Genomic DNA, 16,713 nt, shown 5'->3' on the forward strand with positions numbered 1-16,713 from the left:
TTAAACTATTTTAATCATGGAGGAAACTTTGCCAGAGACTGCTTTAGGTTACAAAAATATATATATATAAAATATAATTGAAAAATATTCTGTATATCCATAATTAATTCAAAAATAAAAGGTGCTAGTGAACTAATAACATATTGTACATAATATGATAATACACATGGTATGATATCATGATGGTATAACATTGAATATGGTATTATAACATTTCCTCCATGAGATGTTTCAGGAGCATTGTGGGCTCCACGAGTTCACCCATCACATCCCTCACTCCCACCCTGAATCCAAACTATTCCCCTAATTCAGTGAGTCAACCAGACCACAATTGTCTCCGATTGGTCAGCGTGACACTTCCGGCTTCTCCTCTGCGCGCTCTGATTGGTGCGTCGTTTTCCCCTCGGTAACAATGCCCGCGCTCTGATTGGACAACCGCCTCATAATCGGAATACAATGTAGGCTGTTGTTGTGAATATTTTTTTCTCTTTCCTTTTCCTTTCCCACTTAAACAGTGGGTTTTTTTGTGAACTCGTGGCTCTTTAAACAGTGTGTGAATTTAGAACATAATGCGGAGGGTCACGCTTTTCGTCAACGGCTCCTCCAAAAACGGCAAGGTGAGCTAGCTGGAAGTTTCAGTCCCTTCGCGGCAGTGAATGGGAGTTAGCTTAGCGGAACTAGCACTGGGTCGCGTCCTGTATAATAAAAGCGTGGACAAAAAATACGGGGCGTTTTTTTAATTTTTATTATTATGATTAAAATTTCGTTTATTTGTGAAGATGATACGCAAGAATACTGGTTAAAGTAATGACACCTTCTATAGCTATCATGTGATGATGATGATGAAGCTCTACAAGCGTCATCAATGACGTGTGATTTATTCACTTATGACTCCACGCACAGCTACTTTCATTAGATTTCTTTATATTTGTTATCTAGTTGACTTGACACTGTTGGCAAGCTCTCGTGGTTATTTTTGTAAAGTCTCGCGAGATGTTGATATAAACATATTCCACGTTGCCCGAGATTCACGTTACCATGGCAATAAATTCCCTTTCTATAGGTTCATATCACCTTGGAAGGAGTCTCCAGTGTCAGAGCTTTGGAACAGGCTTCTTTTGTATATTGCCTTCGGATGCGGTGAAATTAAATTAGGAGGCCCAAATCTGGTTTTGGCATGACAATGTCCCTATGCACAAATCCAACTGCATTGCATGGGATGGAGTGGAAGATCTTGAGTGACCTCAGATAGAGCTATAAACTTCAATGAACACCTTTGGGATGATTTGTAATCAGACCTCCTTAGCCCCACCTACATTCGTTTTTTCTTCTTCTGACTACTGGTTTCTCAAAACAATAGCATTTAAACTTTGCCATGTCCATTTATATGACTTCTTCAAGGTCTACAATTTGGGATGAAGCCATTAAAGGTGTCATGAGATGTTGAGCTGTATAACTCGGACTGAAGATCCTCTTTTGGATTCTGATTTGAGATGTTCTTTTTGACAACAGGTCGTAGCAGTTTACGGGACTCTGTCCGATCTCTTATCCGTTGCCAGCAATAAACTGGGAATCAGGGCCACTAACTTGTTCAATGGAAAGGGTGGTCTTATAGATGACATCGCCCTGATTAGGTACGTATCCTTAGTAGGAAGACTTGCTAAACATTTCTGTTTTGCTCTTAAGGTTATAAAAAAAAAAAATAAAAAAAAAAAGAAGCAGAGCAGATGAATGTTTCATCACCTTTTTCCATTGTTATTTTGCTTTACAGAGATGATGATGTATTGTATGTGTCGGAGGGCGACGCCTTCGTTGGTAAGTCGCCCACATTAATGTGTCCAGGTCTCCTTTTTAATCATCTTCCTCCTTTTGTATAATGCGAAACTACAGTGTGTACGCTAAAACGTGCCTTTTACGGAGTTAACGTCTTTCGTTTTGGTGTGTTTTATGCGTTTCAGATCCTCAAAGCGAAGGGAGGGCTGCTGATGAGCGTTCAGGTTCCCACAGCGATTGGCTGACTTTGAACATCGGAGGACGACTCTTTACAACCACGCGGTACACAGATTATTCCAATGACACGTTAGGAATTATCACCCTGTTACTTTACACATCATAATTACACATCATAATCACAAAATTATTCGGGGCACCTGACTTTTCCAGCCGCACGTGCTTCTTCCCTAAACTGTAACTTTATACACAATTGTATATGATTTCTTTGGATGCATGACATTTTTTTGGATGAGTAAAAGATCTTGAGTCTACTGAACACTTTTGGGATAAATTGGAACACTCACTGCACCTCAGGCCTCCTCACTTCACCTACATCAGGAACGTTACTAATGCCCTTGCGGCTGATTGAGAACAGATCTTTACAGACACACTCTAAAAGCTAGTGGAACATCTTCCCAGAAGAGAAGAGTGCAGGGATTTATGACAGGAAATGGGGACTAATTGTGGAAGGGGGTGTTCACAAATCTTATGATCAGGTGTTCACAAATGTTTGTCCATACCCTGTATAAATAAGAGGTAATTAGGAATTGTGCTCCTCCATTGTGTAATATCTACTATATTGTGTAAGTTTATTGCTATCATCATCAATGTGTTTTTCGTCCCATTTCGACTTTAGAAGCACACTTGTGAGTAAGGAGCCTGACAGCATGCTGGCCCACATGTTTAGAGGAAAGGGTAAGACATTCCTTCACACTTTAGTAAGCATCTGTTACAAAATAATCAAACATGAGTTCTTTCTCATATAATTGTGCCTGTGCTGTGCTTCCCTTCTCTCTTCTGCACTGTCGTAGACGTGTGGGGTAACAAGCGAGACGTGCGAGGAGCCTACCTCATCGACCGCAGTCCTGAGTATTTCGAACCTATACTGAACTACCTGAGACACGGCCAGCTTATTGTCAATGAAGGAATTAACTTACTAGGTGTGTGTGTGTGTGTGTGTGTGTGTGTGTGTGTGTGTGTGTGTGTGTGTGTTTAGGTTATCAGGTCACAATATGTAACTGTGGCTACAATATAATATTGAATCTTTTTGTACACCTGTTCTGTTGGATCTTTGCACTGTACAATGTTCATTATAATTGAATTTTAATCCTCTAGTATTAGTCAATAGTAATAGTCAATATTTCAGTGAGGCTTTAAACCATGGCATCACAACAATTGGAACACACCTTATATTAAAATATAATGACTTAAATAATCAAGAACTTTTTTTTTTCCCTTGAGACCAGAAAAAATTCATTTCACCCTCATTTATTCCGACGTGTGTTCACTTCCAGAACACATTCCAGGAACGCCGGGAGCATATTGCTGTGCAAAGAGACAATTTTGAAGCTGTTAGTGTGTAAACGCAGATTAAATAAAATACTTTCTTGTATTTTACATACGGCAACCCAAGAGTATCTTGACAAATCTTATAACTTGTGATAATTTGCTTAATTTTAATTTTTTATTAAAATTTTTTTTTTTTTTTAATGCAGAGTGAGCCCATTTTCATTTAGGAGATTTAGACTTTTGAGTTTTACAGGAACTGTTGAGTTCATTGTTGAAATGTTATTAATGCATTGAGTGGTGTGCGTGTGTGTGTGTGTGTGTGTGTGTGTGTGCTGCAGGTGTACTGGAAGAAGCTCGTTTCTTTGGAATCGAGCAGCTCGCTGAGCAAATCGAAGTTGCCATTAAGGTAAAGGCATAATCAAGACACAATCATGCCTTGTCAAGTTCCTCACGTCGAGTGTATATTGAATAGTTTGCCTCCTCGCAGAACTCCCATCCCCCCGAGGACCACTCGCCCATCTCGCGGAAGGAGTTTGTCCGTTTTTTGCTCGCGACGCCGACCAAGTCAGAACTGCGCTGTCAGGTACACGTTTTTCCTCCAGACTGCCTGTGTAACCGCCTTAGAAAGAGTCGTCCAACCTCACCGTCTCTCACGTTCACCCAGGGGCTGAATTTCAGCGGCGCAGACCTGTCCCGGCTCGACCTGCGGTACATCAACTTCAAGATGGCCAACCTGAGCCGCTGCAACCTTACCTGCGCCAACCTGTGCTGCTCGAACCTGGAGAGGGCCGACCTCTCCGGGGCCAACCTGGAAGTATGTGTCACCATTTAATTTATATCATCCTTAAATAGGCACATTGTAGGTTTTTTTTCTTTTTCGTAGATAAGCTAGGGGCAGTTCATGAATAATTATTGAGCACAGGAGACTTCATCCAATCACAGCAGACCTTGTGCTTTAAGACAAACACTCAAGATGTTCCTTTAAAGGTGCATTGGGCCGTTGGGTGGCGCTTTGAGTGCACATTATTCAAAAGTTGAACTCCTGGGGGAAAATGCTAATCCTGATTAATGGCATACCTTCAAAGTGTAAATACGTGCATGTTGCCAATTCATGACTAGCGCATTCTTTGAGGTCACTATTTAATACTATAGTTTACACATTTGCTAGCTATTGTTTTAGAAGACAGAACTCACATTGGGATGACTTGTGCTGTGATTGAATAAAGCCATTTGCAGACGTATTCCCCAAAATTTGCAAACCTATTTAATAGATAAAAATATATAGGTTTATTTTCTTTCTTTATAAAGCACTTCGCATCATGGGTTCCCTATAGCCACTGATAAGTCCAAGCATCACTTCTTATTGTTCCTTAAATTGTTTCAATTTGCATCTTATCATTGATTTTTTTCTTTCAGGGGGCAAATTTACAGGGGGTAAAGATGCTGTGCTCTAACGCCGAGGGCGCATCGCTGAGGGGGTGCAACTTCGAAGACCCTTCAGGACTCAAAGCCAACCTAGAGGGTAAATACATTTTGCACGGCACGAACCTGACAGTATTCTGTATTTGCGTGTCCTGAATCAGGGTTTGTTATTGTGTTAGAAAAATTCAGGGCCAAAATGTCATGATAAGTTACTTGCCCCTTATTCCCAGATTTAATTGTGTGCAGTGAAAATCCACCCCAGTAAACACTCTGGACCTATTAGTTAGGACCCGTTGGGACTCGGGGCCCAGTCAGGTCGATATGCTCCATTTGCCTACATATTGTATAGTGCAGATGATTGAAAGCGTTCAAATCCTAGCACCACCAAGATGCCACTGCTGGGCCCTTTGAGCAAGGCAATTGAGTTATAAAGATTATATGCAAGTTGCTCTGGATAAGAGCGTGTGCCAAATTCCATAAATGTAAAAGATTCTTTAAAAATGTTATATTACATGATAAAACTCGACCCGGCATTGATGATTATGCGTAAATTCCCCCGAACAAAGACAGCGTAATAAAGGTATTATTTTACATGTACATTCTAGGTGCCAACCTAAAGGGCGTGGATATGGAGGGCAGTCAGATGACTGGGATAAATTTGCGCGTGGCTACGCTGAAGAACGCCAAGCTGAAGAATTGTAACCTGCGAGGAGCAACTCTAGCGGGTACTGATCTAGAGGTGAGGGGTGTTCAGGCAAGCACGTATTACTGAAACGTTACCAAGGTAACCAAAATAACATAAAAAATAAAGACGGAATTGCATGAGTATTTACTGAAGGTCGACCGATAGTGGATTTTACAGATACCAATAGCTAGGTTGGATCGATTAACCGATTAGCCGTTAACCGATAAATCAACCGAATGGATAAAAAAAAAAAACACTCCATGTAAAATAGTACTAAACTTTATTTAAAAAAAAAACAGTACTGAATCCTAAAAATGTGCTAATAAAATTATAATAATAATAAATATATTTATATATATAATAAATCATGAATTAGAAATAAATATAATAGAGCGCTCTTCTCGCAGCGCATAGTCTCACGTTTAAAAACAAACAGGTGTCAGTGATTCACCTCTAGAGGCCGCTGTCGTAATGATGGCTGACCTTCTCAGCCGATTCCGCAACCTACGCTACCTGGAACAACAATCAGTATGGACTTTTTTCCTGATAGCCCGAAAGTTCCAGCAATCAACGATGTGAAAAACTGACCTGTAGTATTTAATGTGGCCTTCAGATTAGCTGAAGAACAGTGCTGAGAGTTTCATGCAACGGGTTTCTATGGTCGAGCAGGTGCATCCAAGCCGTACATCAACAAGTGCAATGCAAATCATCGGATGCTAGAGCAGTTGGAGACGTGTTCTCTGAAGTGACGAATCACGCTTCACTGTCTGGCAATCCGATGGTCGAGTCAGGGTTTGGCGGTTGCCAGGAGAACGGTAGTTGTCTGACTAAATTGTGCCAAGTGTAAAGTTTGGTGGAGGGGAGATCATAATGTGGAGTTGTTTTTCAGTTGGGCTTGGCCCCTTAGTTCCAGTGAAAGGACTGTTAATGCTTCAGCATTACAAGACAATTTTATTCTCCCAACTGCACACCAGGGCAGAAAGCAAGGTCCATAAAGACATGGATGAGTGAGTTTGGTGTGGAAGAATTGACCTGCACAGGGACATCCAGAAAGAACACCTTTGGGATTAATTAGAGCGGATACTGCGATCCAGGTCTTCTTGTCTGACATCAGTGTCTGACCTCACAAAAGCGCTTCTGTAGGTATGGTAAAAAATTCCCATTAGCACAGTCCTAAACCTTGTGGAAAGCCCTCCCAGAAGAGTTGAAGCTGTTATAGCAGCAAAGGGTGGGTCAACATCATATTAAACCCTATGGATTAAGTATCAGATGTTGCTCAAGTTTATTTGCATGTGAAGGCAGACGAGCAAATTTTTTTGGCAATATAGCGTATACAGAAAAGCTGTCATTTTTATATCTTGTATTCCTTTACCATTTATTTTCTATTGTATGATATGAGAATCTTTGGTTCTACAAGCTAAATTAAAACCTGTAACATAACAGTCCTTAGGTTATTAATACTTTCTGATACATTTGCAGCTGTTATTACTTTTCAATATAATTACTTCATTAAAATGATCTTCAAACCATGGTTCATGGCATCATTTGTGTCTTCTCACCCTTTTTTTTTTTTTTTTTATTTAATTTTTTTTTATCAGAACTGCGATTTATCCGGCTGTGACCTCCAAGAAGCCAACCTGCGTGGCTCCAACGTAAAAGGAGCCATCTTCGAAGAGATGCTGACTCCCCTGCACATGTCCCAGAGCGTCAGATAACCGATCATGCGGCTCCCGTCTGAGCAGCCTCATCACAGCTGTTTAACACCTCCCCAAAATCCCAACCTCGTCGGACCAGTATGCAATAACGCCATTCCACGTCCTCATCCCACAGCTTTACTCTCTTGCACTAGTGCACATGCAGGGTGTTTCATTTGCACTGGTCCATTGTAGGATTACCAGTACGCATACGTGATCGCCCATCTCGATCCGATTCGTTATACCAAACCTAGTTTACGTATGTGTTTGTTTATATTATTACCTATGATAGAATCTGCAGTGTGTTCAGAGCTTATGCTCTGCTGAAAATCCTGTTTATTCTGGACTGGAGGCTTGAATTCTAGATGGGGATCTGAATCCGGTGACCTTATGAATGTATCCGTTTCTTATCATCATGTGGAAGTCACAGAGATGAATGCAACCAAATATATCCTGAGTTTAAAACTCGGGTATCCCTGAAAGAGGCCTGGGAAAACTCTATACATTGTAAAATTATTATTATTTTAAATTTCTTTATCATTAACAGCCTAAAGGTGTTTTTCTCAGGCCCTATGAAGTGGTTTCTGCTTTGCTGATTACTGGAATTACTAGATTTCCACTCTGACATCTGAAGGAGGAGCCATAAACTTGTATGTCTTATATCGTATAGTTTTTATATATGCATGCTTAAAACAACAAACCTATCGCTACCCATGTACTGTATATAGAATGTGATAAGCTTATTAAACTATTAAGGTTGGGTATAAAAATTACATATGCAATGCAAATGTATGCGATTAGCTCTCTGCGTGCGCTGTTTAAACAGGAAACAAAATGTTTTGGTTTTTTTTCGAGATTTTTATTTCAGATCTACCTCCCGCAAAAAAACAACAACTGACTTCCGCTCCTACTCCTATCATTGATGTTTTTTCAGATTCCCATGAGAAGGCTGAAACCAATAGAAACGGTGGGGATATAGAGCGAAAGTTGGAAGTATTTTCGTTTGAAAATGCATATCCTTCTCTCCGTTTTGGCCTTTTTTATTATTATTTATTTAAAAAGAATTTTGCAAACACCAAAAAAAAAGGGGTAAAAGGGTGATATATTTCATCCAGTGCTTCCCTGTGCATTAGTGTATCTATTCAAGCTGTTGTTCCCTCCTTAGCACTTTTGTGTGTCATTTATTTGTTGTAACACAACAGCCTTGCCATTATAGGTTTCTGCATTTCCACAAGTATAAACAGAGTGTATTGCTGCATAGGTCAAACTCTTGACCAGTTCGGTCATTTCAGACACATGCTTAAAGCTAACGATCTTCAGTATATATAATGCTGATGTTTTTATTCAGTGTAATTGTAGGTACTTAGTTAATGAAGGCAATCAGAAAAAGGTTTTTGTATTTTGGCACTTTTGAGTGCGAGACAAAAAAAAGGACACTGAATATTTATTTATGTATGTAAGCAGGCTGTGTCTTATGTAAGGTGCAAGAGAAGATAAGTCTTCTCCTCTCTGCTCACTGTTATTCCCATAAACAGACTGTTATAAACAAATTCATGGTTTTGCGTGGGTAATTTCGTTCCATTTCACATTGTACACACATTTTGGGTGATTTATCATTATGAGGACCACTTCAGGAAACTTGACCAAGAAAGACGACAAATTAGAACCCAGAAGGGAGGTAGAGGTCTGGAGGTGATCAGGTGATAAATTAATAAAAAGTCTCTCAGAGGTTTAGGATCTAGAAATCTCTTATCTAAAATGGCTTTCTGGGGACCATATCGATGCCATGTGACGTCACATGTTCGTTAACCACCGAAACATGCAAACACACAAAGCTTCAGCCGTGTGACAGATGTACGTCACGTCAAATCTTTCTGCTCAGTGGAACGAGTTAATTGCTGGAATATAAATGCCATTGGATGTCACTGGCCCCACCTCCATAATGAAATACGTCAACATTTAACATTCCAAAACACTTGGGTCCATGTTGTTATTCCCACTGTAATATGGTCTGTGTGTGTGCAAAAGATGCAGAGGTAGTCTTAGACTTAATCCATTGAAGACCCAACTCCTATGCTCCTATGATTTAGTGGACTGTCTTGCTTTTAATGCAGGTAGACAGCACATTTATGAAGTAAGCTCGCTTAAGTATTAAGTAAGATTCTATCAGAAGTGGTTCAAACAGTTTTTAAATGAACATATAATCATTAAAACGAAAAATGCAACAAAGAAGACCCAGAACTGTTGAGCAGCTAGAATCTCACAAATGGGATGACATGTCCAAAATTCCAGCAACCATGGTCCTGTCCCAACTTTTTTGAGATGCCATCACATTTAAAATTACCTCCTTTTTACCATATTATGTTACACGTTATATGTTTTTTATGTTCGTTTGTAAATAAAATATGGATGTAATCAGAAATTAATTCACTGCAACATGTTTTAATTACATTTAACACAGTCCCAGTTTTTTTTTTTTTTTTTTTTTATTGGGGTTGTACTGTCATAATTAAGTTTTTGCCATGAAGATGCCTCAGATGCTGACATGACATTAAAATCTATACTGCTACTCACTAAAACAGGCCAATTGTGGACCCCCTGTCATGTCCCCAGAGGCCACTTTGAGAACCTTTCATTCTTAATACATAATCCACTTAATGGCTACCCAAAACATCAGTGTGCCAATATTTTAATCTTTAGCTTAACTTATCCCTTCTTAGAGCGCTCTTAACCTCCTCTCTTTTCTTTCCTTTTAAATACCTAATACAAGCGGAAGACATTTTCCAACTTAACAGATTAATGGTAAGTGTTAAAGATGCTCAGCAGGGGAGTGTCTGAGTAACATTTGGTTCTGCTCTTAGTCTCCTGCTGTTCAGGTTCAGACCGAGGTGTGTAAAGTGTGTGTGAGAGGAGAGGGAGAAGCTGGAGTGTTATAAGTGCCCTGCTGCTGAAAGCAAATGCGTCAGATTTGTAGACATCATTGTGAAGAGCAGAAGAACAGTCTGTAGAGCGTCTGATCGAGGTAGGTACGTCGTGAAAGACCTCAACTTTTGTTCATATTTTCAGACTGGTGTTTGGTTATCAGTGAGCATGGAAGAAAAAGACTTTCAGAGGAAGTAGGCAAGTGTTGTGGTAATGGAACGGCTTGTCAGTGCGCTGTTACCTGGACGTAACCCAATGTAATTAAACAGTGAAAGGGCAAGAGAAAGATGGAAATTAAGACAGCGAGAGTAAGACAAAAGCAAAGAGAGGATTGAGAGAGACAAAAAGGAGAAAACGAAGAACAAAAATAAGAATTGAATAAGTGTGAATACAGAGATCGAAAGCGAGAATGAGAGAATGTTTGTGAGAATGTCTCTCCAGCATACCTGGTTCGGTCCTGAACTCGGATTACTCTATGTTACAAGGTTTACATGTTCCCCCTTTGTCCGTATGGGCTTCCTCTCGTTTCCTCCTAGTAACCTGCCAGCAGGTACATCGGCGGTGTATGGATGAGTGTATGTGTTGCTTTACGGACAGTGTACCCAGGATGTCCTCCATATCCACCACAACCTGTGTAAGATAAAGTGCTTCTGTAGATGGAAAGCTGTAACAGATCCTAATCAGTGCTAGCACTAGCTATAGGCAGAGCAGACAATTGTCTAGGGCATCGGGCTTGGACTGGGGAGGTCTCCATAACCATAGCAAAACTATACACTAGTTCACCAATCACGAGGGGCAGTGTAAGACTTGGGACTTTGCCAATTGGATATAAAATACCTGTCACTCACCTGAAGTGGAACCAGTTAATATCACCGCGGGTCTCTACCCTCCGGATGCTAAAAATCTAAACTGGTGTGCAATGAAAGCGCGTGTGAGCTGTCATCGTCATCATGTTTGTAAATCAAAACAGCAATTGCAGATTGGTGGCCATAGCCAAGGAATAAGAAGAAGAAGAAGAAGAATAGCTGATGGCCTGGGTGACCTTTCAGATTTTTTATTTTTTTTCAGTTAAAGTTTAATATGTGCACATTCAAGTAAGTATATAAAAGTACTAATAACAGGATTTGCAAAAAATAAAAAAGTTAGAAATTATATTTGTTCCAAGTGCTTATTTTTTTTGAAAGGTTGAGGGAAGTCCAGCCAGGGGACCAGCCGGGGGACCTCCAATATAAATTTTGCCTACGGCCGCCAAATGTCTAGAGCCGGCCCTGATCACAATACACCAATCAGCACTGATTATCCCTTCATCATGGCACCTGTTAGTGGGTGGGATAAATTAAACAGCAAGTGAACATTTTTTCCTTAAAGTTGACGTGTTAGCGTAAGGATTTGAGTGAGTTTGATAAGCGCCAAATTGTGACGTCTAGACGACTGGGTCAAAGCATCTCCGATACTGCAGCTTTTTTGGCGGTCTGCAGTGGTCAGTATCTATCAAAAGTGGTCCAAGAAAGGAACAGTGGTGAACTGGTGACAAAGTCATGGGTGGCCGAGGCTCATTGAAGTCTGGACAGATGAGCTCCTGTAACTCAAACTTCTGAAGACGTTAGTGCTTGACAGGTCAGGACTGTTTTGGAGCAAAAGGGGGACTATATTAGGCAGGTGGTCAAAATGTTAAGATCACAATATAATGTTGTATTGCATTCCTGTAGGATGTGTGTAAAGCGAGCACTCTGGTGGATGGTGTGGTGTGTGGTGATGCTGCAGGTGAGCTCTCAGCACTGGTCGCATGGCCTCAATCCAGGAGGAAAGCGTGCCACCATGCAAGAGGTAACATCTACTGAACTAAATTACAATGTTGTGCTAAGCTGAATAAGCGACCCCATACGATTGATTCCTAATAAATTTGCATCTGATGTTTCTTCAGACTGTGCAAGAAATGCCAAAGGTCTCCAGCTACGCATGCGATTATGTAGATGTTCCGCCTCGGAATAAACTCTACAGACTGAAAGATCTGTTGGTGCGTTTTCTTTCTGTTTAGAAGCAAACAAATAGATTTCAATGTCTTCATGTGTAACTTTTGTCTCTTCTTCTAGAGCAGAGTCGCTGAGAGAGAAACTGGACAGTAAGACTGATCAAGATCTTCAATGAAATGCTTCTCCTTTATTTTGTGTGTTTGTTTTTCTGTAACGCAACATTTTTTTTGTAGCATGTTGTTATTTACATGTTAATAAAATGTTATTAAGTAATACCACAGGCCAGAGTGCTGTTTTACTACAGATCATTATTTCCTCGTCCCTATGATCGCTCCAACCATATCTCCATCTATATCCTCATCTTCAACCCTATCTCCATCCTCATCCCTATTTCCATCACCTACGCTGCTGTTTTAGACCTGGTGTTTCCAGAGACTTTCTGTTGCTCAGATTTTGCCAGAAATCCCCTAATAATCCCTAATAAAAAGCATAAAGTTCTAAAATGTTCTTCAGTAAGTGATGGACAAGAATCTTGAAAGGTATGCCCATCTTGGAACCTCTGGTCACACTGTGAAAGCTACAAAATCTAAAAGAGGCAAATGACCATTATTTCCTAATTTTCCCCCTCAAACTTGCTTAAAAGCTTTATCCTTTTGGGTTCAGCATAAAGGTACTAATGTAGGTGAGGAAGCCAGGCATGTCAGTGTTCCCATTCATGATATCAGAGCTCTATAGCAATCCACTCAAGAACTTCCTCTCCAAACTATGTAAATATCTTTCATGGAGCTGGCTTTGTGCACAGGAACATTGCCATGCTGGAACAGGTTTGGGTTTCCAAGTTCAAGTGAATGCAAAATTTTATTATACTGCATCCAACAACGTTTAATACAAATTGTGTGCCTCCAACATTGTGGTAACAGTTTGGTGAAGAACCACATATGGCAGAAAAAGTGTCCCAATACTTTTTTCAATAGTGGGTGTATATATATATATATATATATATATATATATATATATATATATATATATATATATACACACACATACTAAAATATATTATTATATTGATATGATGAAAACTTTTACTTTGCCTTACACGCGTTATACAAATCAGCCATGATTTCTACTATAACCGAGGCTCCATTCCAAACGCCTTCGATACATCATATCTAGTGCACTACCAAGTCCGCACAACCGCTTAGATTTCTCCCTAAGTAGTGCACTGACGAAGGGCGCATCCAGTCAACTGGATTGAACCCCTTCCTTGACTTGCGTCAACACATGGACGTTTTTTTTTCCGAATGTAAATTTTAGCCCGTATTTTTATTTTATAAATATAAGCTCCTGGCAGCAGAATTAAGAATAATTCTGACTGATTTCCAGATTTATAAATGGGTTTAGTTAATAGTAATTAGGCACAAAACCGCTGCTGAAGTGAACCGGGAGCCATGCCAACGACTGCTGGAGCTTGTGCACGTGCGGGTCAAGTCGACTAGCTAGTTCTCGCTAGCGTAAATAAATAAATATATAAATATTGAGCGCGGTGACTAAATTATACTTTTGTATATGAGAGGTAACTGAATCATTTTCTTCCCGTTTCTAGACAAAAATGTCTGTCTTACCAACTTTATTACTTTATTTACTTCCTACTTGCCTGGAGGGGGAGTGGCTAAATGGGGCGTGGCCTCGTGATTGACAGCTGGCACACATAGACCACGCCCCATTTGTCCCCTTTTTGACTATAGTGATGTAAATTTTACACAACTTTCAGTGTGTACATTTGCAAAGCGAAATCAAAAATAACCACAAGAAAAAGAAAACACGTTTTATTCATATTCTGTATGTCTCATAACTGAATCCCTTCATCCCCCACATGTCCTAAACGAACCCAGAGCTTTAACCAGATATCAGCATGGACTCCCATGGAAGTCAGTGCACCTGCAGCGCTCACCACTCGACCCTGAGCGTCCATCAAACTCTAGATGAGATGGACTTCGAAAGAGGTGATTTGAATCCTCTCGTGGTGTTTACACTACGTTCTGGTTTGCTACATCACCACACATTGACGTGCACTCTTTTTTTACAGGCATATGGTCAGCAGCATTGGACGGTAATTTGGAACGGGTCAGGGCCTTTTTAAAAAAAGGAACCGATCCAAACACGAAGGACCAGGCTGGATTCACCGCTTTGGTCAGCATTATCTTCATTTTGTATCTCCCCGCTTATTATGCAGTAAATCCAAGATGCTATTAATGGATGCTTTTCTTGGCTTCATCTCATTCCACATTGGGAAACATATCATTCCCTGTTTAGCTGATATTTAGATTAGGGTTGCAAATGAAATTTTCAAGACTGGAAACTTCCCAAGGGAATTAATGGGAATATATATGAGAATTATTGCAGGTTGGCCTAGAACAGGAAACCTACAGTGTAAAATGTGGTTGAAATAATAAACATCTTGCCGGATCATTTTGGTTAAAACAACCAGATTGAATGAATTTTCAGTTGAATTTCCTACCCTGCACATTCATCATTCACATGCACTGTGCATTCCTCCAAAACCTAGAATGTTCCTGGAAATTTACCAGACATTTTCCTCACTTTCGCAACCCTGGTTCAGACTGGGGATTATGTGAAATGATATGACCGAATGAGAACTAGTCCACCTTGAACACTTGTGTGGCATGAGGGCATCTGATTTGTGTTGCAGCACTACGCCAGTCGAGCAGCTCACCAGCAGGTGTGTGAGCTTCTTCTGGATTATGGTGCCTATGCCAATTCTCAGACACACGGTGGCGCCACCGCTCTCCACAGAGCCGCCTACTGTGGCCACATCAGCATCATCAAACTGCTGCTGGAGCACAGAGCTGATCCCCGATTGACCGATGACGATGGCTCAACACCTCTGCATAAGGTAGAACATTAGCGATGACTATGGTAGGGATTCATTGTACTGATATATAAGCAGATGTTTCCACAAAAGTTATGCTGATGTATATTGTACAGGCGGTTAAACTATTTGTGTGTGTGTGTGTGTGTGTGTGTGTGTGTGTGTGTGTGTGTGTGTTTGTGTGTGTGACTTGTGCACAGGCTGCTGAGCAGGGACATCTGGAAACGTGTACATTGCTAGTGAGCAGTTCTCCCATCCTGAGAACCATAAAGGACAAAAAATCCCGCTTACCTCTAGATCTCAGTCCGGACCACAAGACCTTCTTAGAGTTACTGAATCCTCCTGAATGATCTTCATCAACGTTCCTCAAAGGAGCCATGAATCTCAGGACATTTCAGATTTCGGCAACCCTTATTTATTTTCATCAACACCCCCAAACTCATCTATACCCTCATTGCCATTTATTTTCTCATCCCCATCTTCATCTTCATCATCCACACAGCCTCATGCTCACCAACACCCTCATCTTCATAATCCACACAGCCCCATCCTCACCAACATCCTCGTCTTCATCTTCGTCATCCACACATCCTTATTCTTACCAACATCCTCGTCTTCATCTTCATCATCCACACAGCCTAATTCTCACCAACATTTTCATCTTCATCATCCACACAGCCTAATTCTCACCAACATTTTCATCTTCATCATCCACACAGCCTAATTCTCACCAACATTTTCATCTTCATCATCCACACAGCCTAATTCTCACCAACATTTTCATCTTCATCATCCACACAGCCTAATTCTCACCAACATTCTCATCTTCATCATCCACACAGCCTTATTATCACCAACATCTTCATCTTCATTACCCACACAACCTCATTATCACCAACATTCTTATCTTCATCATCCACACAGCCTCATTCTCACCAACATCATCGTCTTCATCTTCATCATCCACACAGCCTCATTCTCACCAACATCTTCATCTTCATCATCCACACAACCTCATTATCACCAACATTCTCATCTTCATCATCCACACAGCCTCATTCTTACCAACATCCTCATCTTCATCTTCATCCTCCACACAGCCTTATTCTTACCAACATCCTTATCTTCATCTTCATCATCCACACAGCCTCATTCTCACCAACATCCTCATCTTCATTTCCAATTCAACACCATGCTAAATTTGTTCTCATTGAATCATCTCTATTGACATTCCCACCCTCATCTGCTTTTTCCTTCCCGTTCCACTTACTGACAGGATCCTTACGCCATCTTCATCCTCATCGATAGCCGCATCCTAAACTGCAGTCACATCCCCATCCTCTATTCAACTTCATGTCCATTATTACTTCTTTTATCCTTATTCCCATTCCGATCCTAAATCCCATCCCTGCCCTTATTCCTCTCTGCCCTCCTCCTCAAAACTCATCCTCATCACATTCTAATTTTCTGCTGATCCAGGTGATCGAACGTGCAATAAACAGGAAGAAGGTCTCATGTGAATTATGTTTCACAGCAGCTGAAATGTTCATATGATTATGATGGGTGTTAAACCCAGACCAAATGTGACTCGATTACAAGTCAATACAATGTCACAATGTTCGAGCTGCCAGCAGATGGCATCAGTGACCACGCCATGGCTTTTTTGTTCAGTTTCTTCTGTTCTGCCTCATCATGAATCATCTAAACCATCACTGTGATCAAGTCCTAACATATACAGCTGCATATATGCACATCTCCTTATACTGAATTCAAGGGGAAAAGACTCGCAATGTTGATTGATCCATCCAAATAAAAAAGTAAAGCGCATTTTTGTTCTCTGCACAC

General features: G+C 40.5%; 4 protein-coding genes across 5 annotated transcripts in view; 3 read left to right on the top strand and 1 right to left on the bottom strand.

Annotated features, from left to right (window-relative positions):
• The window catches only part of klhl22 (kelch-like family member 22), a 279,020-nt gene that overhangs the window by 79,580 nt on the left and 182,727 nt on the right, over positions 1-16,713 (bottom strand). The gene's annotated exons all lie outside the window — the stretch shown is intronic.
• kctd9a (potassium channel tetramerization domain containing 9a) lies at positions 400-7,856 on the top strand. Its single transcript, XM_083554066.1, has 12 exons — positions 400-617; positions 1,513-1,634; positions 1,772-1,815; positions 1,959-2,055; positions 2,630-2,688; positions 2,805-2,933; positions 3,621-3,688; positions 3,770-3,865; positions 3,947-4,096; positions 4,699-4,804; positions 5,310-5,443; positions 6,988-7,856. The coding sequence occupies exons 1-12, from the start codon at positions 570-572 to the stop codon at positions 7,102-7,104; spliced, it is 1,170 nt and encodes a 389-aa protein (XP_083410192.1). The 5' UTR covers positions 400-569; the 3' UTR covers positions 7,105-7,856.
• Positions 7,111-12,206, top strand: LOC310733728 (progonadoliberin-1-like; the record flags this gene model as incomplete). The annotated part of the gene is made up of 5 exons (XM_083555133.1): positions 7,111-7,182; positions 9,997-10,109; positions 11,715-11,832; positions 11,930-12,022; positions 12,099-12,206. The coding sequence occupies 5 exons, from the start codon at positions 7,111-7,113 to the stop codon at positions 12,129-12,131; spliced, it is 429 nt and encodes a 142-aa protein (XP_083411259.1). The 3' UTR covers positions 12,132-12,206.
• ankrd39 (ankyrin repeat domain 39) lies at positions 13,213-16,695 on the top strand. 2 transcript variants are annotated; one of them, XM_083553571.1, is made up of 5 exons: positions 13,213-13,727; positions 13,795-13,981; positions 14,065-14,168; positions 14,689-14,892; positions 15,069-16,695. In XM_083553571.1, exons 2-5 carry the CDS (start codon positions 13,891-13,893, stop codon positions 15,216-15,218), a joined length of 549 nt encoding a protein of 182 aa, XP_083409697.1. In that variant the 5' UTR covers positions 13,213-13,727; positions 13,795-13,890; the 3' UTR covers positions 15,219-16,695. The 2 variants fall into 2 exon arrangements, with proteins under 2 accessions (XP_083409697.1, XP_083409696.1); XM_083553570.1 differs by having other exon boundaries at positions 13,213-13,551; positions 13,871-13,981.

The sequence above is a fragment of the Silurus aristotelis genome (genome assembly GCF_946808225.1).
Source record: "Silurus aristotelis genome assembly, chromosome: 11".
NCBI lineage: Eukaryota > Metazoa > Chordata > Actinopteri > Siluriformes > Siluridae > Silurus > Silurus aristotelis.